The 19,922-nt window shown below is 36.4% G+C and overlaps 1 protein-coding gene across 2 annotated transcripts; it reads right to left on the reverse strand.

Annotated features, from left to right (window-relative positions):
• Positions 1-13,759: 13,759 nt before the first annotated feature.
• Positions 13,760-19,804, reverse strand: LOC116930597 (peptidase inhibitor 16). Of its 2 annotated transcripts, none has more exons than XM_032937959.2 (9): positions 18,454-19,804; positions 18,172-18,386; positions 17,892-18,076; positions 16,916-17,083; positions 16,617-16,704; positions 16,287-16,422; positions 15,022-15,251; positions 14,534-14,950; positions 13,760-14,310 (listed from the first exon to the last, which is right to left on the reverse strand). In XM_032937959.2, the coding sequence occupies exons 3-9, from the start codon at positions 18,006-18,008 to the stop codon at positions 13,910-13,912; spliced, it is 1,557 nt and encodes a 518-aa protein (XP_032793850.2). In that variant the 5' UTR covers positions 18,009-18,076; positions 18,172-18,386; positions 18,454-19,804; the 3' UTR covers positions 13,760-13,909. The 2 variants fall into 2 exon arrangements, with proteins under 2 accessions (XP_032793850.2, XP_032793849.2); XM_032937958.2 differs by having other exon boundaries at positions 13,760-14,313.
• Between the last annotated feature and the right edge of the window lie 118 nt (positions 19,805-19,922).

Here is a 19,922-nt window from a genome sequence, read left to right on the forward strand (position 1 = left end):
ATCATGTATTTTAAGCCAAATTGGAAATTTGGCCAAAAATGAAAAAGTGGGAAGGGTATAGCCTTCCCACTTTTGTCAAAATCGGCAAAAAACGACATCTCTCGAAATTCTCCAAAAATCACACGGCATATTCGAAATTGAACGCTGATTTCGATTTAGCCATTGGTTTTCTCGTTAAACCAGCCGTTTTAAAAATTAACGAAAACAGTGCTGTTAGCGCACCAACTTAATTATGGTTTTTAACGTTTAATTCAAAAACTATAAGACCAATAGAAAAATAAACCAGATTTTCGTGATTTTCATTGAATTCTGAATCGAAATCATGTATTTTAAGCAAAATTGGAAATTTGGCCAAAAATGAAAAAGTGGGAAGGGTATAGCCTTCCCACTTTTGTCAAAATCGGCAAAAAACGACATCTCTCGAAATTCTCCAAAAATCACACGGCATATTCGAAATTGAACGCTGATTTCGATTTAGCCATTGGTTTTCTCGTTAAACCAGCCGTTTTAAAAATTAACGAAAACAGTGCTGTTAGCGCACCAACTTAATTATGGTTTTTAACGTTTAATTCAAAAACTATAAGACCAATAGAAAAAGAAACCAGATTTTCGTGATTTTCATTGAATTCTGAATGAAAATCATGTATTTTAAGCCAAATTGGAAATTTGGCCAAAAATGAAAAAGTGGGAAGGGTATAGCCTTCCCACTTTTGTCAAAATCGGCAAAAAACGACATCTCTCGAAATTCTCCAAAAATCACACGGCATATTCGAAATTGAACGCTGATTTCGATTTAGCCATTGGTTTTCTCGTTAAACCAGCCGTTTTAAAAATTAACGAAAACAGTGCTGTTAGCGCACCAACTTAATTATGGTTTTTAACCTTTAATTCAAAAACTATAAGACCAATAGAAAAATAAACCAGATTTTCGTGATTTTCATTTAATTTTGAATGAAAATCATGTATTTTAAGCAAAATTGGAAATTTGGCCAAAAATGAAAAAGTGGGAAGGGTATAGCCTTCCCACTTTTGTCAAAATCGGCAAAAAACGACATCTCTCGAAATTCTCCAAAAATCACACGGCATATTCGAAATTGAACGCTGATTTCGATTTAGCCATTGGTTTTCTCGTTAAACCAGCCGTTTTAAAAATTAACGAAAACAGTGCTGTTAGCGCACCAACTTAATTATGGTTTTTAACGTTTAATTCAAAAACTATAAGACCAATAGAAAAATAAACCAGATTTTCGTGATTTTCATTGAATTCTGAATCGAAATCATGTATTTTAAGCCAAATTGGAAATTTGGCCAAAAATGAAAAAGTGGGAAGGGTATAGCCTTCCCACTTTTGTCAAAATCGGCAAAAACGACATCTCTCGAAATTCTCCAAAAATCACACGGCATATTCGAAATTGAACGCTTAATTTGATTTAGCCATTGGTTTTCTCGTTAAACCAGCCGTTTTAAAAATTAACGAAAACAGTGCTGTTAGCGCACCAACTTAATTATGGTTTTTAACGTTTAATTCAAAAACTATAAGACCAATAGAAAAATAAACCAGATTTTCGTGATTTTCATTGAATTCTGAATCGAAATCATGTATTTTAAGCAAAATTGGAAATTTGGCCAAAAATGAAAAAGTGGGAAGGGTATAGCCTTCCCACTTTTGTCAAAATCGGCAAAAAACGACATCTCTCGAAATTCTCCAAAAATCACACGGCATATTCGAAATTGAACGCTTAATTTGATTTTACTTAATTATGGTTTTTAACGTTTAATTCAAAAACTATAAGACCAATAGAAAAATAAACCAGATTTTCGTGATTTTCATTGAATTCTGAATGAAAATCATGTATTTTAAGCAAAATTGGAAATTTGGCCAAAAATGAAAAAGTGGGAAGGGTATAGCCTTCCCACTTTTGTCAAAATCGGCAAAAAACGACATCTCTCGAAATTCTCCAAAAATCACACGGCATATTCGAAATTGAACGCTGATTTCGATTTAGCCATTGGTTTTCTCGTTAAACCAGCCGTTTTAAAAATTAACGAAAACAGTGCTGTTAGCGCACCAACTTAATTATGGTTTTTAACGTTTAATTCAAAAACTATAAGACCAATAGAAAAATAAACCAGATTTTCGTGATTTTCATTTAATTTTGAATGAAAATCATGTATTTAAAGAAAAATTGGAAATTTGGCCAAAAATGAAAAAGTGGGAAGGGTATAGCCTTCCCACTTTTGTCAAAATCGGCAAAAAACGACATCTCTCGAAATTCTCCAAAAATCACACGGCATATTCGAAATTGAACGCTGATTTCGATTTAGCCATTGGTTTTCTCGTTAAACCAGCCGTTTTAAAAATTAACGAAAACAGTGCTGTTAGCGCACCAACTTAATTATGGTTTTTAACGTTTAATTCAAAAACTATAAGACCAATAGAAAAAGAAACCAGATTTTCGTGATTTTCATTGAATTCTGAATGAAAATCATGTATTTTAAGCCAAATTGGAAATTTGGCCAAAAATGAAAAAGTGGGAAGGGTATAGCCTTCCCACTTTTGTCAAAATCGGCAAAAAACGACATCTCTCGAAATTCTCCAAAAATCACACGGCATATTCGAAATTGAACGCTGATTTCGATTTAGCCATTGGTTTTCTCGTTAAACCAGCCGTTTTAAAAATTAACGAAAACAGTGCTGTTAGCGCACCAACTTAATTATGGTTTTTAACGTTTAATTCAAAAACTATAAGACCAATAGAAAAATAAACCAGATTTTCGTGATTTTCATTGAATTCTGAATCAAAATCATGTATTTTAAGCCAAATTGGAAATTTGGCCAAAAATGAAAAAGTGGGAAGGGTATAGCCTTCCCACTTTTGTCAAAATCGGCAAAAAACGACATCTCTCGAAATTCTCCAAAAATCACACGGCATATTCGAAATTGAACGCTTAATTTGATTTAGCCATTGGTTTTCTCGTTAAACCAGCCGTTTTAAAAATTAACGAAAACAGTGCTGTTAGCGCACCAACTTAATTATGGTTTTTAACGTTTAATTCAAAAACTATAAGACCAATAGAAAAATAAACCAGATTTTCGTGATTTTCATTGAATTCTGAATCGAAATCATGTATTTTAAGCAAAATTGGAAATTTGGCCAAAAATGAAAAAGTGGGAAGGGTATAGCCTTCCCACTTTTGTCAAAATCGGCAAAAAACGACATCTCTCGAAATTCTCCAAAAATCACACGGCATATTCGAAATTGAACGCTTAATTTGATTTTGCCATTGGTTTTCTCGTTAAACCAGCCGTTTTAAAAATTAACGAAAACAGTGCTGTTAGCGCACCAACTTAATTATGGTTTTTAACGTTTAATTCAAAAACTATAAGACCAATAGAAAAATAAACCATATTTTCGTGATTTTCATTGAATTCTGAATGAAAATCATGTATTTTAAGCAAAATTGGAAATTTGGCCAAAAATGAAAAAGTGGGAAGGGTATAGCCTTCCCACTTTTGTCAAAATCGGCAAAAAACGACATCTCTCGAAATTCTCCAAAAATCACACGGCATATTCGAAATTGAACGCTGATTTCGATTTAGCCATTGGTTTTCTCGTTAAACCAGCCGTTTTAAAAATTAACGAAAACAGTGCTGTTAGCGCACCAACTTAATTATGGTTTTTAACGTTTAATTCAAAAACTATAAGACCAATAGAAAAATAAACCAGATTTTCGTGATTTTCATTTAATTTTGAATGAAAATCATGTATTTAAAGAAAAATTGGAAATTTGGCCAAAAATGAAAAAAGTGGGAAGGGTATAGCCTTCCCACTTTTGTCAAAATCGGCAAAAAACGACATCTCTCGAAATTCTCCAAAAATCACACGGCATATTCGAAATTGAACGCTGATTTCGATTTAGCCATTGGTTTTCTCGTTAAACCAGCCGTTTTAAAAATTAACGAAAACAGTGCTGTTAGCGCACCAACTTAATTATGGTTTGTAACGTTTAATTCAAAAACTATAAGACCAATAGAAAAAGAAACCAGATTTTCGTGATTTTCATTGAATTCTGAATGAAAATCATGTATTTTAAGCCAAATTGGAAATTTGGCCAAAAATGAAAAAGTGGGAAGGGTATAGCCTTCCCACTTTTGTCAAAATCGGCAAAAAACGACATCTCTCGAAATTCTCCAAAAATCACACGGCATATTCGAAATTGAACGCTGATTTCGATTTAGCCATTGGTTTTCTCGTTAAACCAGCCGTTTAAAAAATTAACGAAAACAGTGCTGTTAGCGCACCAACTTAATTATGGTTTTTAACGTTTAATTCAAAACCTATAAGACCAATAGAAAAATAAACCAGATTTTCGTGATTTTCATTTAATTTTGAATGAAAATCATGTATTTTAAGAAAAATTGGAAATTTGGCCAAAAATGAAAAAGTGGGAAGGGTATAGCCTTCCCACTTTTGTCAAAATCGGCAAAAAACGACATCTCTCGAAATTCTCCAAAAATCACACGGCATATTCGAAATTGAACGCTGATTTCGATTTAGCCATTGGTTTTCTCGTTAAACCAGCCGTTTTAAAAATTAACGAAAACAGTGCTGTTAGCGCACCAACTTAATTATGGTTTTTAACGTTTAATTCAAAAACTATAAGACCAATAGAAAAATAAACCAGATTTTCGTGATTTTCATTGAATTCTGAATCGAAATCATGTATTTTAAGCCAAATTGGAAATTTGGCCAAAAATGAAAAAGTGGGAAGGGTATAGCCTTCCCACTTTTGTCAAAATCGGCAAAAAACGACATCTCTCGAAATTCTCCAAAAATCACACGGCATATTCGAAATTGAACGCTTAATTTGATTTTGCCATTGGTTTTCTCGTTAAACCAGCCGTTTTAAAAATTAACGAAAACAGTGCTGTTAGCGCACCAACTTAATTATGGTTTTTAACGTTTAATTCAAAAACTATAAGACCAATAGAAAAAGAAACCAGATTTTCGTGATTTTCATTGAATTCTGAATGAAAATCACGTATTTTAAGCCAAATTGGAAATTTGGCCAAAAATGAAAAAGTGGGAAGGGTATAGCCTTCCCACTTTTGTCAAAATCGGCAAAAAACGACATCTCTCGAAATTCTCCAAAAATCACACGGCATATTCGAAATTGAACGCTGATTTCGATTTAGCCATTGGTTTTCTCGTTAAACCAGCCGTTTTAAAAATTAACGAAAACAGTGCTGTTAGCGCACCAACTTAATTATGGTTTTTAACCTTTAATTCAAAAACTATAAGACCAATAGAAAAATAAACCAGATTTTCGTGATTTTCATTTAATTTTGAATGAAAATCATGTATTTTAAGCCAAATTGGAAATTTGGCCAAAAATGAAAAAGTGGGAAGGGTATAGCCTTCCCACTTTTGTCAAAATCGGCAAAAAACGACATCTCTCGAAATTCTCCAAAAATCACACGGCATATTCGAAATTGAACGCTGATTTCGATTTAGCCATTGGTTTTCTCGTTAAACCAGCCGTTTTAAAAATTAACGAAAACAGTGCTGTTAGCGCACCAACTTAATTATGGTTTTTAACGTTTAATTCAAAAACTATAAGACCAATAGAAAAATAAACCAGATTTTCGTGATTTTCATTGAATTCTGAATCGAAATCATGTATTTTAAGCCAAATTGGAAATTTGGCCAAAAATGAAAAAGTGGGAAGGGTATAGCCTTCCCACTTTTGTCAAAATCGGCAAAAAACGACATCTCTCGAAATTCTCCAAAAATCACACGGCATATTCGAAATTGAACGCTTAATTTGATTTTGCCATTGGTTTTCTCGTTAAACCAGCCGTTTTAAAAATTAACGAAAACAGTGCTGTTAGCGCACCAACTTAATTATGGTTTTTAACGTTTAATTCAAAAACTATAAGACCAATAGAAAAAGAAACCAGATTTTCGTGATTTTCATTGAATTCTGAATGAAAATCATGTATTTTAAGCCAAATTGGAAATTTGGCCAAAAATGAAAAAGTGGGAAGGGTATAGCCTTCCCACTTTTGTCAAAATCGGCAAAAAACGACATCTCTCGAAATTCTCCAAAAATCACACGGCATATTCGAAATTGAACGCTGATTTCGATTTAGCCATTGGTTTTCTCGTTAAACCAGCCGTTTTAAAAATTAACGAAAACAGTGCTGTTAGCGCACCAACTTAATTATGGTTTTTAACGTTTAATTCAAAAACTATAAGACCAATAGAAAAATAAACCAGATTTTCGTGATTTTCATTGAATTCTGAATCGAAATCATGTATTTTAAGCCAAATTGGAAATTTGGCCAAAAATGAAAAAGTGGGAAGGGTATAGCCTTCCCACTTTTGTCAAAATCGGCAAAAAACGACATCTCTCGAAATTCTCCAAAAATCACACGGCATATTCGAAATTGAACGCTGATTTCGATTTAGCCATTGGTTTTCTCGTTAAACCAGCCGTTTTAAAAATTAACGAAAACAGTGCTGTTAGCGCACCAACTTAATTATGGTTTTTAACGTTTAATTCAAAAACTATAAGACCAATAGAAAAATAAACCAGATTTTCGTGATTTTCATTGAATTCTGAATCGAAATCATGTATTTTAAGCCAAATTGGAAATTTGGCCAAAAATGAAAAAGTGGGAAGGGTATAGCCTTCCCACTTTTGTCAAAATCGGCAAAAAACGACATCTCTCGAAATTCTCCAAAAATCACACGGCATATTCGAAATTGAACGCTTAATTTGATTTTGCCATTGGTTTTCTCGTTAAACCAGCCGTTTTAAAAATTAACGAAAACAGTGCTGTTAGCGCACCAACTTAATTATGGTTTTTAACGTTTAATTCAAAAACTATAAGACCAATAGAAAAAAAAACCAGATTTTCGTGATTTTCATTGAATTCTGAATGAAAATCATGTATTTTAAGCCAAATTGGAAATTTGGGGCAAAAATGAAAAAGTGGGAAGGGTATAGCCTTCCCACTTTTGTCAAAATCGGCAAAAAACGACATCTCTCGAAATTCTCCAAAAATCACACGGCATATTCGAAATTGAACGCTGATTTCGATTTAGCCATTGGTTTTCTCGTTAAACCAGCCGTTTTAAAAATTAACGAAAACAGTGCTGTTAGCGCACCAACTTAATTATGGTTTTTAACGTTTAATTCAAAAACTATAAGACCAATAGAAAAATAAACCAGATTTTCGTGATTTTCATTGAATTCTGAATCGAAATCATGTATTTTAAGCCAAATTGGAAATTTGGCCAAAAATGAAAAAGTGGGAAGGGTATAGCCTTCCCACTTTTGTCAAAATCGGCAAAAAACGACATCTCTCGAAATTCTCAAAAAATCACACGGCATATTCGAAATTGAACGCTGATTTCGATTTAGCCATTGGTTTTCTCGTTAAACCAGCCGTTTTAAAAATTAACGAAAACAGTGCTGTTAGCGCACCAACTTAATTATGGTTTTTAACGTTTAATTCAAAAACTATAAGACCAATAGAAAAATAAACCAGATTTTCGTGATTTTCATTGAATTCTGAATCGAAATCATGTATTTTAAGCCAAATTGGAAATTTGGCCAAAAATGAAAAAGTGGGAAGGGTATAGCCTTCCCACTTTTGTCAAAATCGGCAAAAAACGACATCTCTCGAAATTCTCCAAAAATCACACGGCATATTCGAAATTGAACGCTTAATTTGATTTTGCCATTGGTTTTCTCGTTAAACCAGCCGTTTTAAAAATTAACGAAAACAGTGCTGTTAGCGCACCAACTTAATTATGGTTTTTAACGTTTAATTCAAAAACTATAAGACCAATAGAAAAAGAAACCAGATTTTCGTGATTTTCATTGAATTCTGAATGAAAATCACGTATTTTAAGCCAAATTGGAAATTTGGCCAAAAATGAAAAAGTGGGAAGGGTATAGCCTTCCCACTTTTGTCAAAATCGGCAAAAAACGACATCTCTCGAAATTCTCCAAAAATCACACGGCATATTCGAAATTGAACGCTGATTTCGATTTAGCCATTGGTTTTCTCGTTAAACCAGCCGTTTTAAAAATTAACGAAAACAGTGCTGTTAGCGCACCAACTTAATTATGGTTTTTAACCTTTAATTCAAAAACTATAAGACCAATAGAAAAATAAACCAGATTTTCGTGATTTTCATTTAATTTTGAATGAAAATCATGTATTTTAAGCCAAATTGGAAATTTGGCCAAAAATGAAAAAGTGGGAAGGGTATAGCCTTCCCACTTTTGTCAAAATCGGCAAAAAACGACATCTCTCGAAATTCTCCAAAAATCACACGGCATATTCGAAATTGAACGCTGATTTCGATTTAGCCATTGGTTTTCTCGTTAAACCAGCCGTTTTAAAAATTAACGAAAACAGTGCTGTTAGCGCACCAACTTAATTATGGTTTTTAACGTTTAATTCAAAAACTATAAGACCAATAGAAAAATAAACCAGATTTTCGTGATTTTCATTGAATTCTGAATCGAAATCATGTATTTTAAGCCAAATTGGAAATTTGGCCAAAAATGAAAAAGTGGGAAGGGTATAGCCTTCCCACTTTTGTCAAAATCGGCAAAAAACGACATCTCTCGAAATTCTCCAAAAATCACACGGCATATTCGAAATTGAACGCTTAATTTGATTTTGCCATTGGTTTTCTCGTTAAACCAGCCGTTTTAAAAATTAACGAAAACAGTGCTGTTAGCGCACCAACTTAATTATGGTTTTTAACGTTTAATTCAAAAACTATAAGACCAATAGAAAAAGAAACCAGATTTTCGTGATTTTCATTGAATTCTGAATGAAAATCATGTATTTTAAGCCAAATTGGAAATTTGGCCAAAAATGAAAAAGTGGGAAGGGTATAGCCTTCCCACTTTTGTCAAAATCGGCAAAAAACGACATCTCTCGAAATTCTCCAAAAATCACACGGCATATTCGAAATTGAACGCTGATTTCGATTTAGCCATTGGTTTTCTCGTTAAACCAGCCGTTTTAAAAATTAACGAAAACAGTGCTGTTAGCGCACCAACTTAATTATGGTTTTTAACGTTTAATTCAAAAACTATAAGACCAATAGAAAAATAAACCAGATTTTCGTGATTTTCATTGAATTCTGAATCGAAATCATGTATTTTAAGCCAAATTGGAAATTTGGCCAAAAATGAAAAAGTGGGAAGGGTATAGCCTTCCCACTTTTGTCAAAATCGGCAAAAAACGACATCTCTCGAAATTCTCCAAAAATCACACGGCATATTCGAAATTGAACGCTGATTTCGATTTAGCCATTGGTTTTCTCGTTAAACCAGCCGTTTTAAAAATTAACGAAAACAGTGCTGTTAGCGCACCAACTTAATTATGGTTTTTAACGTTTAATTCAAAAACTATAAGACCAATAGAAAAATAAACCAGATTTTCGTGATTTTCATTGAATTCTGAATCGAAATCATGTATTTTAAGCCAAATTGGAAATTTGGCCAAAAATGAAAAAGTGGGAAGGGTATAGCCTTCCCACTTTTGTCAAAATCGGCAAAAAACGACATCTCTCGAAATTCTCCAAAAATCACACGGCATATTCGAAATTGAACGCTTAATTTGATTTTGCCATTGGTTTTCTCGTTAAACCAGCCGTTTTAAAAATTAACGAAAACAGTGCTGTTAGCGCACCAACTTAATTATGGTTTTTAACGTTTAATTCAAAAACTATAAGACCAATAGAAAAAGAAACCAGATTTTCGTGATTTTCATTGAATTCTGAATGAAAATCATGTATTTTAAGCCAAATTGGAAATTTGGCCAAAAATGAAAAAGTGGGAAGGGTATAGCCTTCCCACTTTTGTCAAAATCGGCAAAAAACGACATCTCTCGAAATTCTCCAAAAATCACACGGCATATTCGAAATTGAACGCTGATTTCGATTTAGCCATTGGTTTTCTCGTTAAACCAGCCGTTTTAAAAATTAACGAAAACAGTGCTGTTAGCGCACCAACTTAATTATGGTTTTTAACGTTTAATTCAAAAACTATAAGACCAATAGAAAAATAAACCAGATTTTCGTGATTTTCATTGAATTCTGAATCGAAATCATGTATTTTAAGCCAAATTGGAAATTTGGCCAAAAATGAAAAAGTGGGAAGGGTATAGCCTTCCCACTTTTGTCAAAATCGGCAAAAAACGACATCTCTCGAAATTCTCCAAAAATCACACGGCATATTCGAAATTGAACGCTGATTTCGATTTAGCCATTGGTTTTCTCGTTAAACCAGCCGTTTTAAAAATTAACGAAAACAGTGCTGTTAGCGCACCAACTTAATTATGGTTTTTAACGTTTAATTCAAAAACTATAAGACCAATAGAAAAATAAACCAGATTTTCGTGATTTTCATTGAATTCTGAATCGAAATCATGTATTTTAAGCCAAATTGGAAATTTGGCCAAAAATGAAAAAGTGGGAAGGGTATAGCCTTCCCACTTTTGTCAAAATCGGCAAAAAACGACATCTCTCGAAATTCTCCAAAAATCACACGGCATATTCGAAATTGAACGCTTAATTTGATTTTGCCATTGGTTTTCTCGTTAAACCAGCCGTTTTAAAAATTAACGAAGACAGTGCTGTTAGCGCACCAACTTAATTATGGTTTTTAACGTTTAATTCAAAAACTATAAGACCAATAGAAAAATAAACCAGATTTTCGTGATTTTCATTGAATTCTGAATCGAAATCATGTATTTTAAGCCAAATTGGAAATTTGGCCAAAAATGAAAAAGTGGGAAGGGTATAGCCTTCCCACTTTTGTCAAAATCGGCAAAAAACGACATCTCTCGAAATTCTCCAAAAATCACACGGCATATTCGAAATTGAACGCTTAATTTGATTTTGCCATTGGTTTTCTCGTTAAACCAGCCGTTTTAAAAATTAACGAAAACAGTGCTGTTAGCGCACCAACTTAATTATGGTTTTTAACGTTTAATTCAAAAACTATAAGACCAATAGAAAAATAAACCAGATTTTCGTGATTTTCATTGAATTCTGAATCGAAATCATGTATTTTAAGCCAAATTGGAAATTTGGCCAAAAATGAAAAAGTGGGAAGGGTATAGCCTTCCCACTTTTGTCAAAATCGGCAAAAAACGACATCTCTCGAAATTCTCCAAAAATCACACGGCATATTCGAAATTGAACGCTGATTTCGATTTAGCCATTGGTTTTCTCGTTAAACCAGCCGTTTTAAAAATTAACGAAAACAGTGCTGTTAGCGCACCAACTTAATTATGGTTTTTAACGTTTAATTCAAAAACTATAAGACCAATAGAAAAATAAACCAGATTTTCGTGATTTTCATTGAATTCTGAATCGAAATCATGTATTTTAAGCCAAATTGGAAATTTGGCCAAAAATGAAAAAGTGGGAAGGGTATAGCCTTCCCACTTTTGTCAAAATCGGCAAAAAACGACATCTCTCGAAATTCTCCAAAAATCACACGGCATATTCGAAATTGAACGCTTAATTTGATTTTGCCATTGGTTTTCTCGTTAAACCAGCCGTTTTAAAAATTAACGAAAACAGTGCTGTTAGCGCACCAACTTAATTATGGTTTTTAACGTTTAATTCAAAAACTATAAGACCAATAGAAAAATAAACCAGATTTTCGTGATTTTCATTGAATTCTGAATCGAAATCATGTATTTTAAGCCAAATTGGAAATTTGGCCAAAAATGAAAAAGTGGGAAGGGTATAGCCTTCCCACTTTTGTCAAAATCGGCAAAAAACGACATCTCTCGAAATTCTCCAAAAATCACACGGCATATTCGAAATTGAACGCTGATTTCGATTTAGCCATTGGTTTTCTCGTTAAACCAGCCGTTTTAAAAATTAACGAAAACAGTGCTGTTAGCGCACCAACTTAATTATGGTTTTTAACGTTTAATTCAAAAACTATAAGACCAATAGAAAAATAAACCAGATTTTCGTGATTTTCATTGAATTCTGAATGAAAATCATGTATTTTAAGCCAAATTGGAAATTTGGCCAAAAATGAAAAAGTGGGAAGGGTATAGCCTTTCCACTTTTGTCAAAATCGGCAAAAAACGACATCTCTCGAAATTCTCCAAAAATCACACGGCATATTCGAAATTGAACGCTGATTTCGATTTAGCCATTGGTTTTCTCGTTAAACCAGCCGTTTTAAAAATTAACGAAAACAGTGCTGTTAGCGCACCAACTTAATTATGGTTTTTAACGTTTAATTCAAAAACTATAAGACCAATAGAAAAATAAACCAGATTTTCGTGATTTTCATTGAATTCTGAATCGAAATCCTGTATTTTAAGCAAAATTGGAAATTTGGCCAAAAATGAAAAAGTGGGAAGGGTATAGCCTTCCCACTTTTGTCAAAATCGGCAAAAAACGACATCTCTCGAAATTCTCCAAAAATCACACGGCATATTCGAAATTGAACGCTTAATTTGATTTTGCCATTGGTTTTCTCGTTAAACCAGCCGTTTTAAAAATTAACGAAAACAGTGCTGTTAGCGCACCAACTTAATTATGGTTTTTAACGTTTAATTCAAAAACTATAAGACCAATAGAAAAATAAACCAGATTTTCGTGATTTTCATTGAATTCTGAATCGAAATCATGTATTTTAAGCAAAATTGGAAATTTGGCCAAAAATGAAAAAGTGGGAAGGGTATAGCCTTCCCACTTTTGTCAAAATCGGCAAAAAACGACATCTCTCGAAATTCTCCAAAAATCACACGGCATATTCGAAATTGAACGCTTAATTTGATTTTGCCATTGGTTTTCTCGTTAAACCAGCCGTTTTAAAAATTAAATAAAAATTAAACCAGATTTTCGTGATATCTATTGAATTCTGTAAAAGTGGGAAAAAGTGGGGGGGGGGGATCAGCAATTTAGCAGCATGAGTGCGTTGTCCGGAAAGGGGACGTGGGGCTTCTCAGGTTTTATGATATCATCATTGGAGGGCAATTAGGCTACCCGCAAATCCGAATTAACGGTTAATCGCTCACGTGAAAACTTGTCCGAGACACCATCTTCTCCCTTTTCCAGTTTCTCTTATCCACGCAACGGGTTATCTCCCCGTTGGTCAGTTTGATTGAGGCATTGTCTACCACTACCTTAGTTAACGCATTGCTTTTGAAACATTTTTTTTTCAAAATTTTCATGTTAAATATGTGAAAGCAAAACAATAAAAATTTTTCTCACAATAACCTTAGTGTTTTGTATTATTGTTGGTCTGCTTCCCAATTGTTCGTCTCCCAAAGGCACGTTCCTATTGTATGTTTGGTTTGTGATGAACGTACATTGTTTTTATGCAACATTCTCTCATCCAAGTAGGTCTCCATTATCATCTCTTCCTTGGGGATCGAATCCAAGACATCTACTTTCGAATTATCCATCTCACCATGTATTTTGGCAAAAAAAAAATAATAATAAAATAATCTCGACACTTAAGCGGGTCGGTCTTAAAATTTTGTCTTCGAATTCGATGAATACCAATCTGCCTTAGCAAAAATTTAACGGCGATTCCGAATGAAACGTTAGTTTGACATTAGTTACGCAGTTTTTGAATAAAATCGAATCACGTCGTCATCGGTTGTTCTGTAAAGAAAAAATTAACGTAGGCATTTGGCAGTTTCCAGTATTGGAAAAAGTTAAGGCTATAGTTAAACAATCGACAAGTTCCATATATGTATGTAAATAATCCTGTCAAGATTTCTCATTTTTGTAACACTCCCGCTGAAAAATTAATTCATCGTGTTACATATTGAACAAGGCAGCATTATGTTTCGTTTTGGAATCACGTCCATTGTTGTATTTCTGTTGTGTTAAGGTGTGCAATTTCCGTTGAAAATGCGCAGTTCTCCTAATACCATCTGAAGGTTAGTTCTTGATGAGAAAGCTGGCTTGTCCTCCGACCTAGGTCCAGTTTGCTGGAAATGGAGCTTAAAGGGTGTACGGATACGACTGGCAGCCAACTTTACTTGTATCCATTTGCTTTCGACGCCGCTGGATATAGGAACAACCACTGACTGGCTTTTTTCTGGCTGAATTTTTATCAATAAAGGCGGGATAACCCACGACGTTTCTTCTTCGTCTTCGTCAATCTCAACCCTCTGTTTCATTTGAAAGCTCAAGCAAACGTGAGCATTTTTTATTGGGGCAGGAAAGCTTTGGTTGATTTGCAATTCCGTCAACTGGCCCACTGGCACACGCGTCTCCAAATGGCCTACTGAAAAGAGAACAAATCATTAAGAATTTCGCAGTGCAGAGTTATTAGCAGCGGCTATCGAAAACAACCGTGTCAACTAAAAAATCTAATACGACTGAAGACATTCACAAAACTTGAATTTTCTCTTGAATGACGAGTTACTCTACCAAAATTGTGGTGTGCTACTACGATTGTCTAAGCGAGAAAACTTTAACGTTATAAGAGAGAAAAATACACTTGCTTTGGTTCACGGAAGAGGGTTGCGGTCGGAAACTCCAAGCAGTGCCCTTAAAGACGGCTCGACACGCCCCTCTACCCACTTGACAGACGAAATCTTTCTGGACTGTGGCCCTGTTGTTGGCCAATGCCGGTAATGATAATTGTGGGCTTGTTGGCTTCATAATCGGTCCTTGCGTAGCTACGATGGATTTCTGCATTACAGGTGATTGCGTGACTATAACTGGCTTATTCACCGTCGGTCGTTCCGTGACGGGAGCCGCCGCCATGGGATGTGGGGGTCGTTGTACAACTGAACCACTAGATGTCATCACTTTCGATGGTGGGCGGATCGGTTTGCCAGTGGGGCGGGGTAAGATCTCATTAGATAATTCTTCGGCAGGCGACTCAACTGAGCTTTCGGGATTTTTCTTTGTGGATTCTGACAAAAGTGACAAACACATACCAGTAAATCAATAGCTCTAACAATAAGTAGCCATTTCAATTCTTTACCGCACAAATTGGGGAAACGGGTGCTGCAGGCAGTATTAGCAGGACATTGTGAGCACGGCTCTCCGACCTTGTAGCTGGGTAATCCGACAAAATTTCCAGCCGGCCCGTAGTTACAGACATAGAGATTAGTCTCGAAGGTTCCGTTGTCACGGAAGGACGTGAATCCGCAACCAACACGGTTTGTATCTGCCCAGATAATTTGACTGTAGTGACCCGTTATAACAGAGAACCTGCGTGGCATTTGAAAAAAATAAAACAAGCATTAGAGACTATCTGAGCCATCCATACCAAGTTCTTACAGAGTTTCTTATCTACTGCGAATCGCACGGCTTCCATACAGAAATAATTCAAGGGGAAACGATCAAGAACCGAATCAGCGGATGGTTGTCTTAGCAATACAGCATCAAATCATCAGGGAGTATTGCCCTGTATTGAACACCACGAACATCAAAACAAAAATTTAAATAAACATGACTACTAATTATGTTTTTCTCCCCCCTCCCCCTCCATTTGGGGAATCTGATGAACGCTATCATAAGGGTTTTGCTCGATTGAATTGCCGAAAAACTACAAGTACGAGAAAGGTTGATGAGACATTGCCATCGAGAAGATTGAACGCTAGACTGTGTCACGCTGTGAGTAATCTGTGAGCTTTCAGATATATATGTTCATGACAAAGTTTCTTTAAGATTTCTTAGTACCGTTCGTTCTCTTCGATTACTCGCAATCGTAATCGAAAGCATTACTTGAAGAACTAACCTTCGTTTTAAAACCAAATAAGATATTTTTTTTCTAAGAAACGAATTGCGTGAATTGATTAGCTTACAACTTTCTCGTCAGTCTACACGTCCTCAACGTCGTACACAAGCACAGCGATTGGTGATCAAGCTGACGAGACAGCTACTGCAGCTATGACGATAATCGAACGGGAAATGAACAAGTAAAACGTTGCCAAAACTATTAAATATGAAACGAACTCCTTTGACAAGCTTTGACAAGCGCACAAGCCACGTTGCCTGAATTGAAATTCGTTATGACAAGACAAGGCAAAGATTGAAGGTCGAAAACTGTTTGTTCCTAGACAGCCACATCGAACTCGATGGAAAGGAATAATCGGGGAATTGTACAAGTTTGTGCCACAGCATTCTAAAGATATGCAGAAGCCCGTAACAGTCGGATAATAAAGAGGAGCTCCTGGATCGATACGTACTGGGTGCATATACATACGTAGTGTGTAAAAGAGTTTACCGCATGTTGAACCTTACTCAAATTTGCGGGCCGACGTGTTTGGAAACTCTTCGACTTCCTCGTACCATCTGGTCACCTGCTTTTTCCAGTTGGTCGGCAAGGGTGGACCGGTCGTCCATTCGACGGCCAGGTTCTGGCCAACTGGGAATCGACCTGAAAAAGCAGTGGTCAGTTAGGCTTGAACGTTAGACGTTATAACATCAATACGCCCATGTCAAACGAACGTCCAAGAGAAGAAACACGACGTGTTTCTCTGATGGCAGTCCCATTTTGCATACTAGAGGACAACAATAGTAGCGAAACGTGAAAATGATGTTTGAGGCGCGTAGTTCGCATTGAGCACTTACCCACTTTGCGGCACTCGTTGCAGTCGTGTTCAAACAGACATTGCTCGGCGAGGCGTTGAGCAACGGTCGCCAGTTCGTCGTCCCATGTCTGATTACATCCAAAAACACATTTTGTTGCACCAAAAGAGGGAAAATAACAAAAAATTTAAGGAAAAAAAAAAAAACAAAACTAACAAAAAAGGATTGACGACATGATTCCAGTAGCGCGTACAAGCCAAATCAGAGCATCAAAGCGCACACTCTCATTATTTTTTAAAATGTTGTTTGCCAGGACACGGAAAATGCTTCTGCCCACCTACCATCATTTGCATATTGGAAGCTCGCGGTTGGGGACCGGGTTGGCCTCGTGACTCTTGACCGGACGCCACGATCGATCGCAGCGTGTTGTGCGTCTGCAAAATCACCTGCCGGTTACTTCGGTCCACGCCACGTGTCGATACAGTTCCATCGCATTTCGGCCCGTCATTCTGTGACGCACAATTCAAAATACGAGAATACAGTCGACATCGGCCATGCCAACAGACTGGTCTAGATCATAATGGCCGACTTGCAAACGAAAACGCAAAAAGAAGGAAAAGTGGCGAAAGGCATGACTAGATATTTTTTATGATTTACTACCATACGACTCGCCATGTGAGGCGACTCAATCTTTCATCTGTCACTGGAAAAGCTCTTTAAGTTCTTGCCAAAAACGGTGTCTTGTAAACCCCCCCTATCCATACGATATCCATACGAAACCTGCTCAGCGATCCCCTTAAAAAACCATTGCCCTTTGCATCATCTTTCTTACTCGTCGTCTTTCGTCTCTTCCGTTTTTGTTGCATCCTCTTCAACTTGTCGGCCAACAAGAAGACGCGATTTGTTCGGCGGTACAATTTGATTTCGAACAGACGGGATTAAAAGTCTAAAACGAGGCTAATGGAAAAGATCCACATTACAGCAATCCGTTGTGCCATGAAACCAGTTGTTACAACAACAATAACAACAACTTGTTATACGACATAAAAAAGAAAAAGACTCGCCGTGCTTTCGAAGAAATTTCTCTTTTACGTTCCGCAGATATCAAGCGACTGCCACAATCCCCACTTTATTTGATACTGTCGTAAAGGGCACGGCAGTCAGCTGATGCATCGTTTCAAAAAGAAATCCCTCTCGCTTAGTTGCCGCAAAGCCATCAAAGAAACTTGCAAAAGAATAAATCAAACGTTCCACATTGCAGACTCGCGTTTTTTTGTTTTGTTTTTTTAAATCATGACGAGGCTAATCTACTCTTACCTGGAATCGACACATTGTGTGTTGCGATGAGAGTCGACAGTACGTGGAACGATCCTGAGCCCGACATGAGACTAACAAAACGGCCAGGAACGTGACAAATGGATGTAGGATCATCATCTTACAAATGCAGTTTGCACTGGATGTTTTGCAGAATTCCACTTTTGAATTCCAAATGTGAAAAATGCCTAATGAAGAAAGACGGGCGGAAAAAGAAAAAAAAAATAAATTAGTGAAAGTATACAATCCGTTAAAAAAGCAAAAAGAACTTTTTGCTACTTACGTCTTGACAAACGGTATGTTCATCAATGACAAGCGAGTGGTCGAGAATGCGAGAACTTGTTAGTTAGATCCTTCTTTTTATAAACTAGAGCCCGTGAGTTGGACACGATATAATGCAGAACCGCCCCAAGGCTCCACTTTTCCTTTCCTTCATCTTCATTCGAGAGCCATAACTAATGTCGACTCGATCGTTACACGTAGAGTAATATCAGTTTACTATACATATAAAACAAAAATCATTAGAACAAAGGACATTTGCCAAGGTTTTAAAATAACACCTTACCATTAACGTCCAAGGAAATTGATGGTGGGTTTACGAATTCAGGAGGCAAAGAAACCGAAATCAGCACGTTCGTTCCTTAATTTGCACGCAAAATCACACACGAATGTTGATCAACACAAAATTCGATCAATATCGGGCTAGACGACGAAATGAATTGGTAATGTCCGCATTAAAAAAAGATCCCTATGATTTTCTAAGGTGTTTCGTTCGGCTGCCTATCGAATTCCGCGGTCGATTCGGCAGCGTTCGGTCGATTGACGACGTCCTACATGGGCAGTCAAGTCAAACCTTAAAACATTTTCCCTGCCTTTCTTTTCTTCTTCTTCTGCCTTTCCCCACCCCATCTGTTCCAAAGACTATACATGCCCAACCTGCAAGGTCGAAATCATCAATGACATTCTTTGAGATATAACCACCACTGCGGTCGTTTGGAAACTACCGAAAACACAGTTGTACAACAACAGAATGAGCTAGATACGCAGGCCAGCCGGCACGTGCATAGTCGTATAAATGGGCGCAACTTCCGCCAGTCTTCGGCTGTAATTAAAGTCATACGCAACACAGCGGTACAAGCCCGAAAACGGAAGGAAAACGAAAGGAAAACGAAAGAAAGCCAAGGAAAATGAGATCGCAACGCGTAACAGTGTGCCTAACAGACACGCATAGTAAACACACCTACCGAACGGAGAAATGATGAACAACCATGTTTTTCAAAACATATAATGAAGCCTATAAAAATAATGCACATACAGACCTTACTCGTTTTCTGTTTTGTTTTGCTTTTCTTGAAATAAAAAACAGCCAACGTTGGCTCTGATGAAACATCCGTCATGCCAAGTAAAATCGCCCTTATTTTTTCGCTTTCATTCGTCCTCTGTTCTTACTTTCTGCGATGTCTTCAACGCCATAGAAGCAAAACACACTTCGTCCAATGGAAACGAGCAGTTCATCTTTGGTTTCTTCTTGATTCGAACGAAAATGAAGGCGCGGGACGGTTTCCATTTTCACGCACTCTCTTGATGCAACACGACGTTTCCTGCTCGTTGTTGTTGTATTTGCATTTCGTCGTGAAAGAAAACAAATTGGATTTGGCTTGCCATCGCTCCTCCGTCGTCCTTCTGTTTTTTCGACTGCTCCTTTTTTTGCACACACACATTTCAGCTGCTGTGGTGCCGCCCTCTTTTCCCTCCTGACAGCAACTACGGCCGTTGGCTCTCGCCCGGCACCGTAATCAGATCTGTCAAAGGGCTAGAGTATATTTGTGCGTCGATGTAGCAAACATTAGACAGCGGCGTCGGGTATAACCATGCCTCATTATCTTCTTTCATATAGCCGAGAAGAAGACAAAGAGAAAACAAAAAAAAGGAGCTTCGTTGACGAGGTTTCTACGGCGACTCCAACAAAAAAAAAAAAAAAAACAAAAAGGTCCTACAAGATATTACACTGTTTGTGGCTCTCCCTTTGGCTCT

Source organism: Daphnia magna, linkage group LG9 (assembly GCF_020631705.1).
Source record: "Daphnia magna isolate NIES linkage group LG9, ASM2063170v1.1, whole genome shotgun sequence".
Taxonomy (NCBI): Eukaryota; Metazoa; Arthropoda; class Branchiopoda; order Diplostraca; family Daphniidae; genus Daphnia; species Daphnia magna.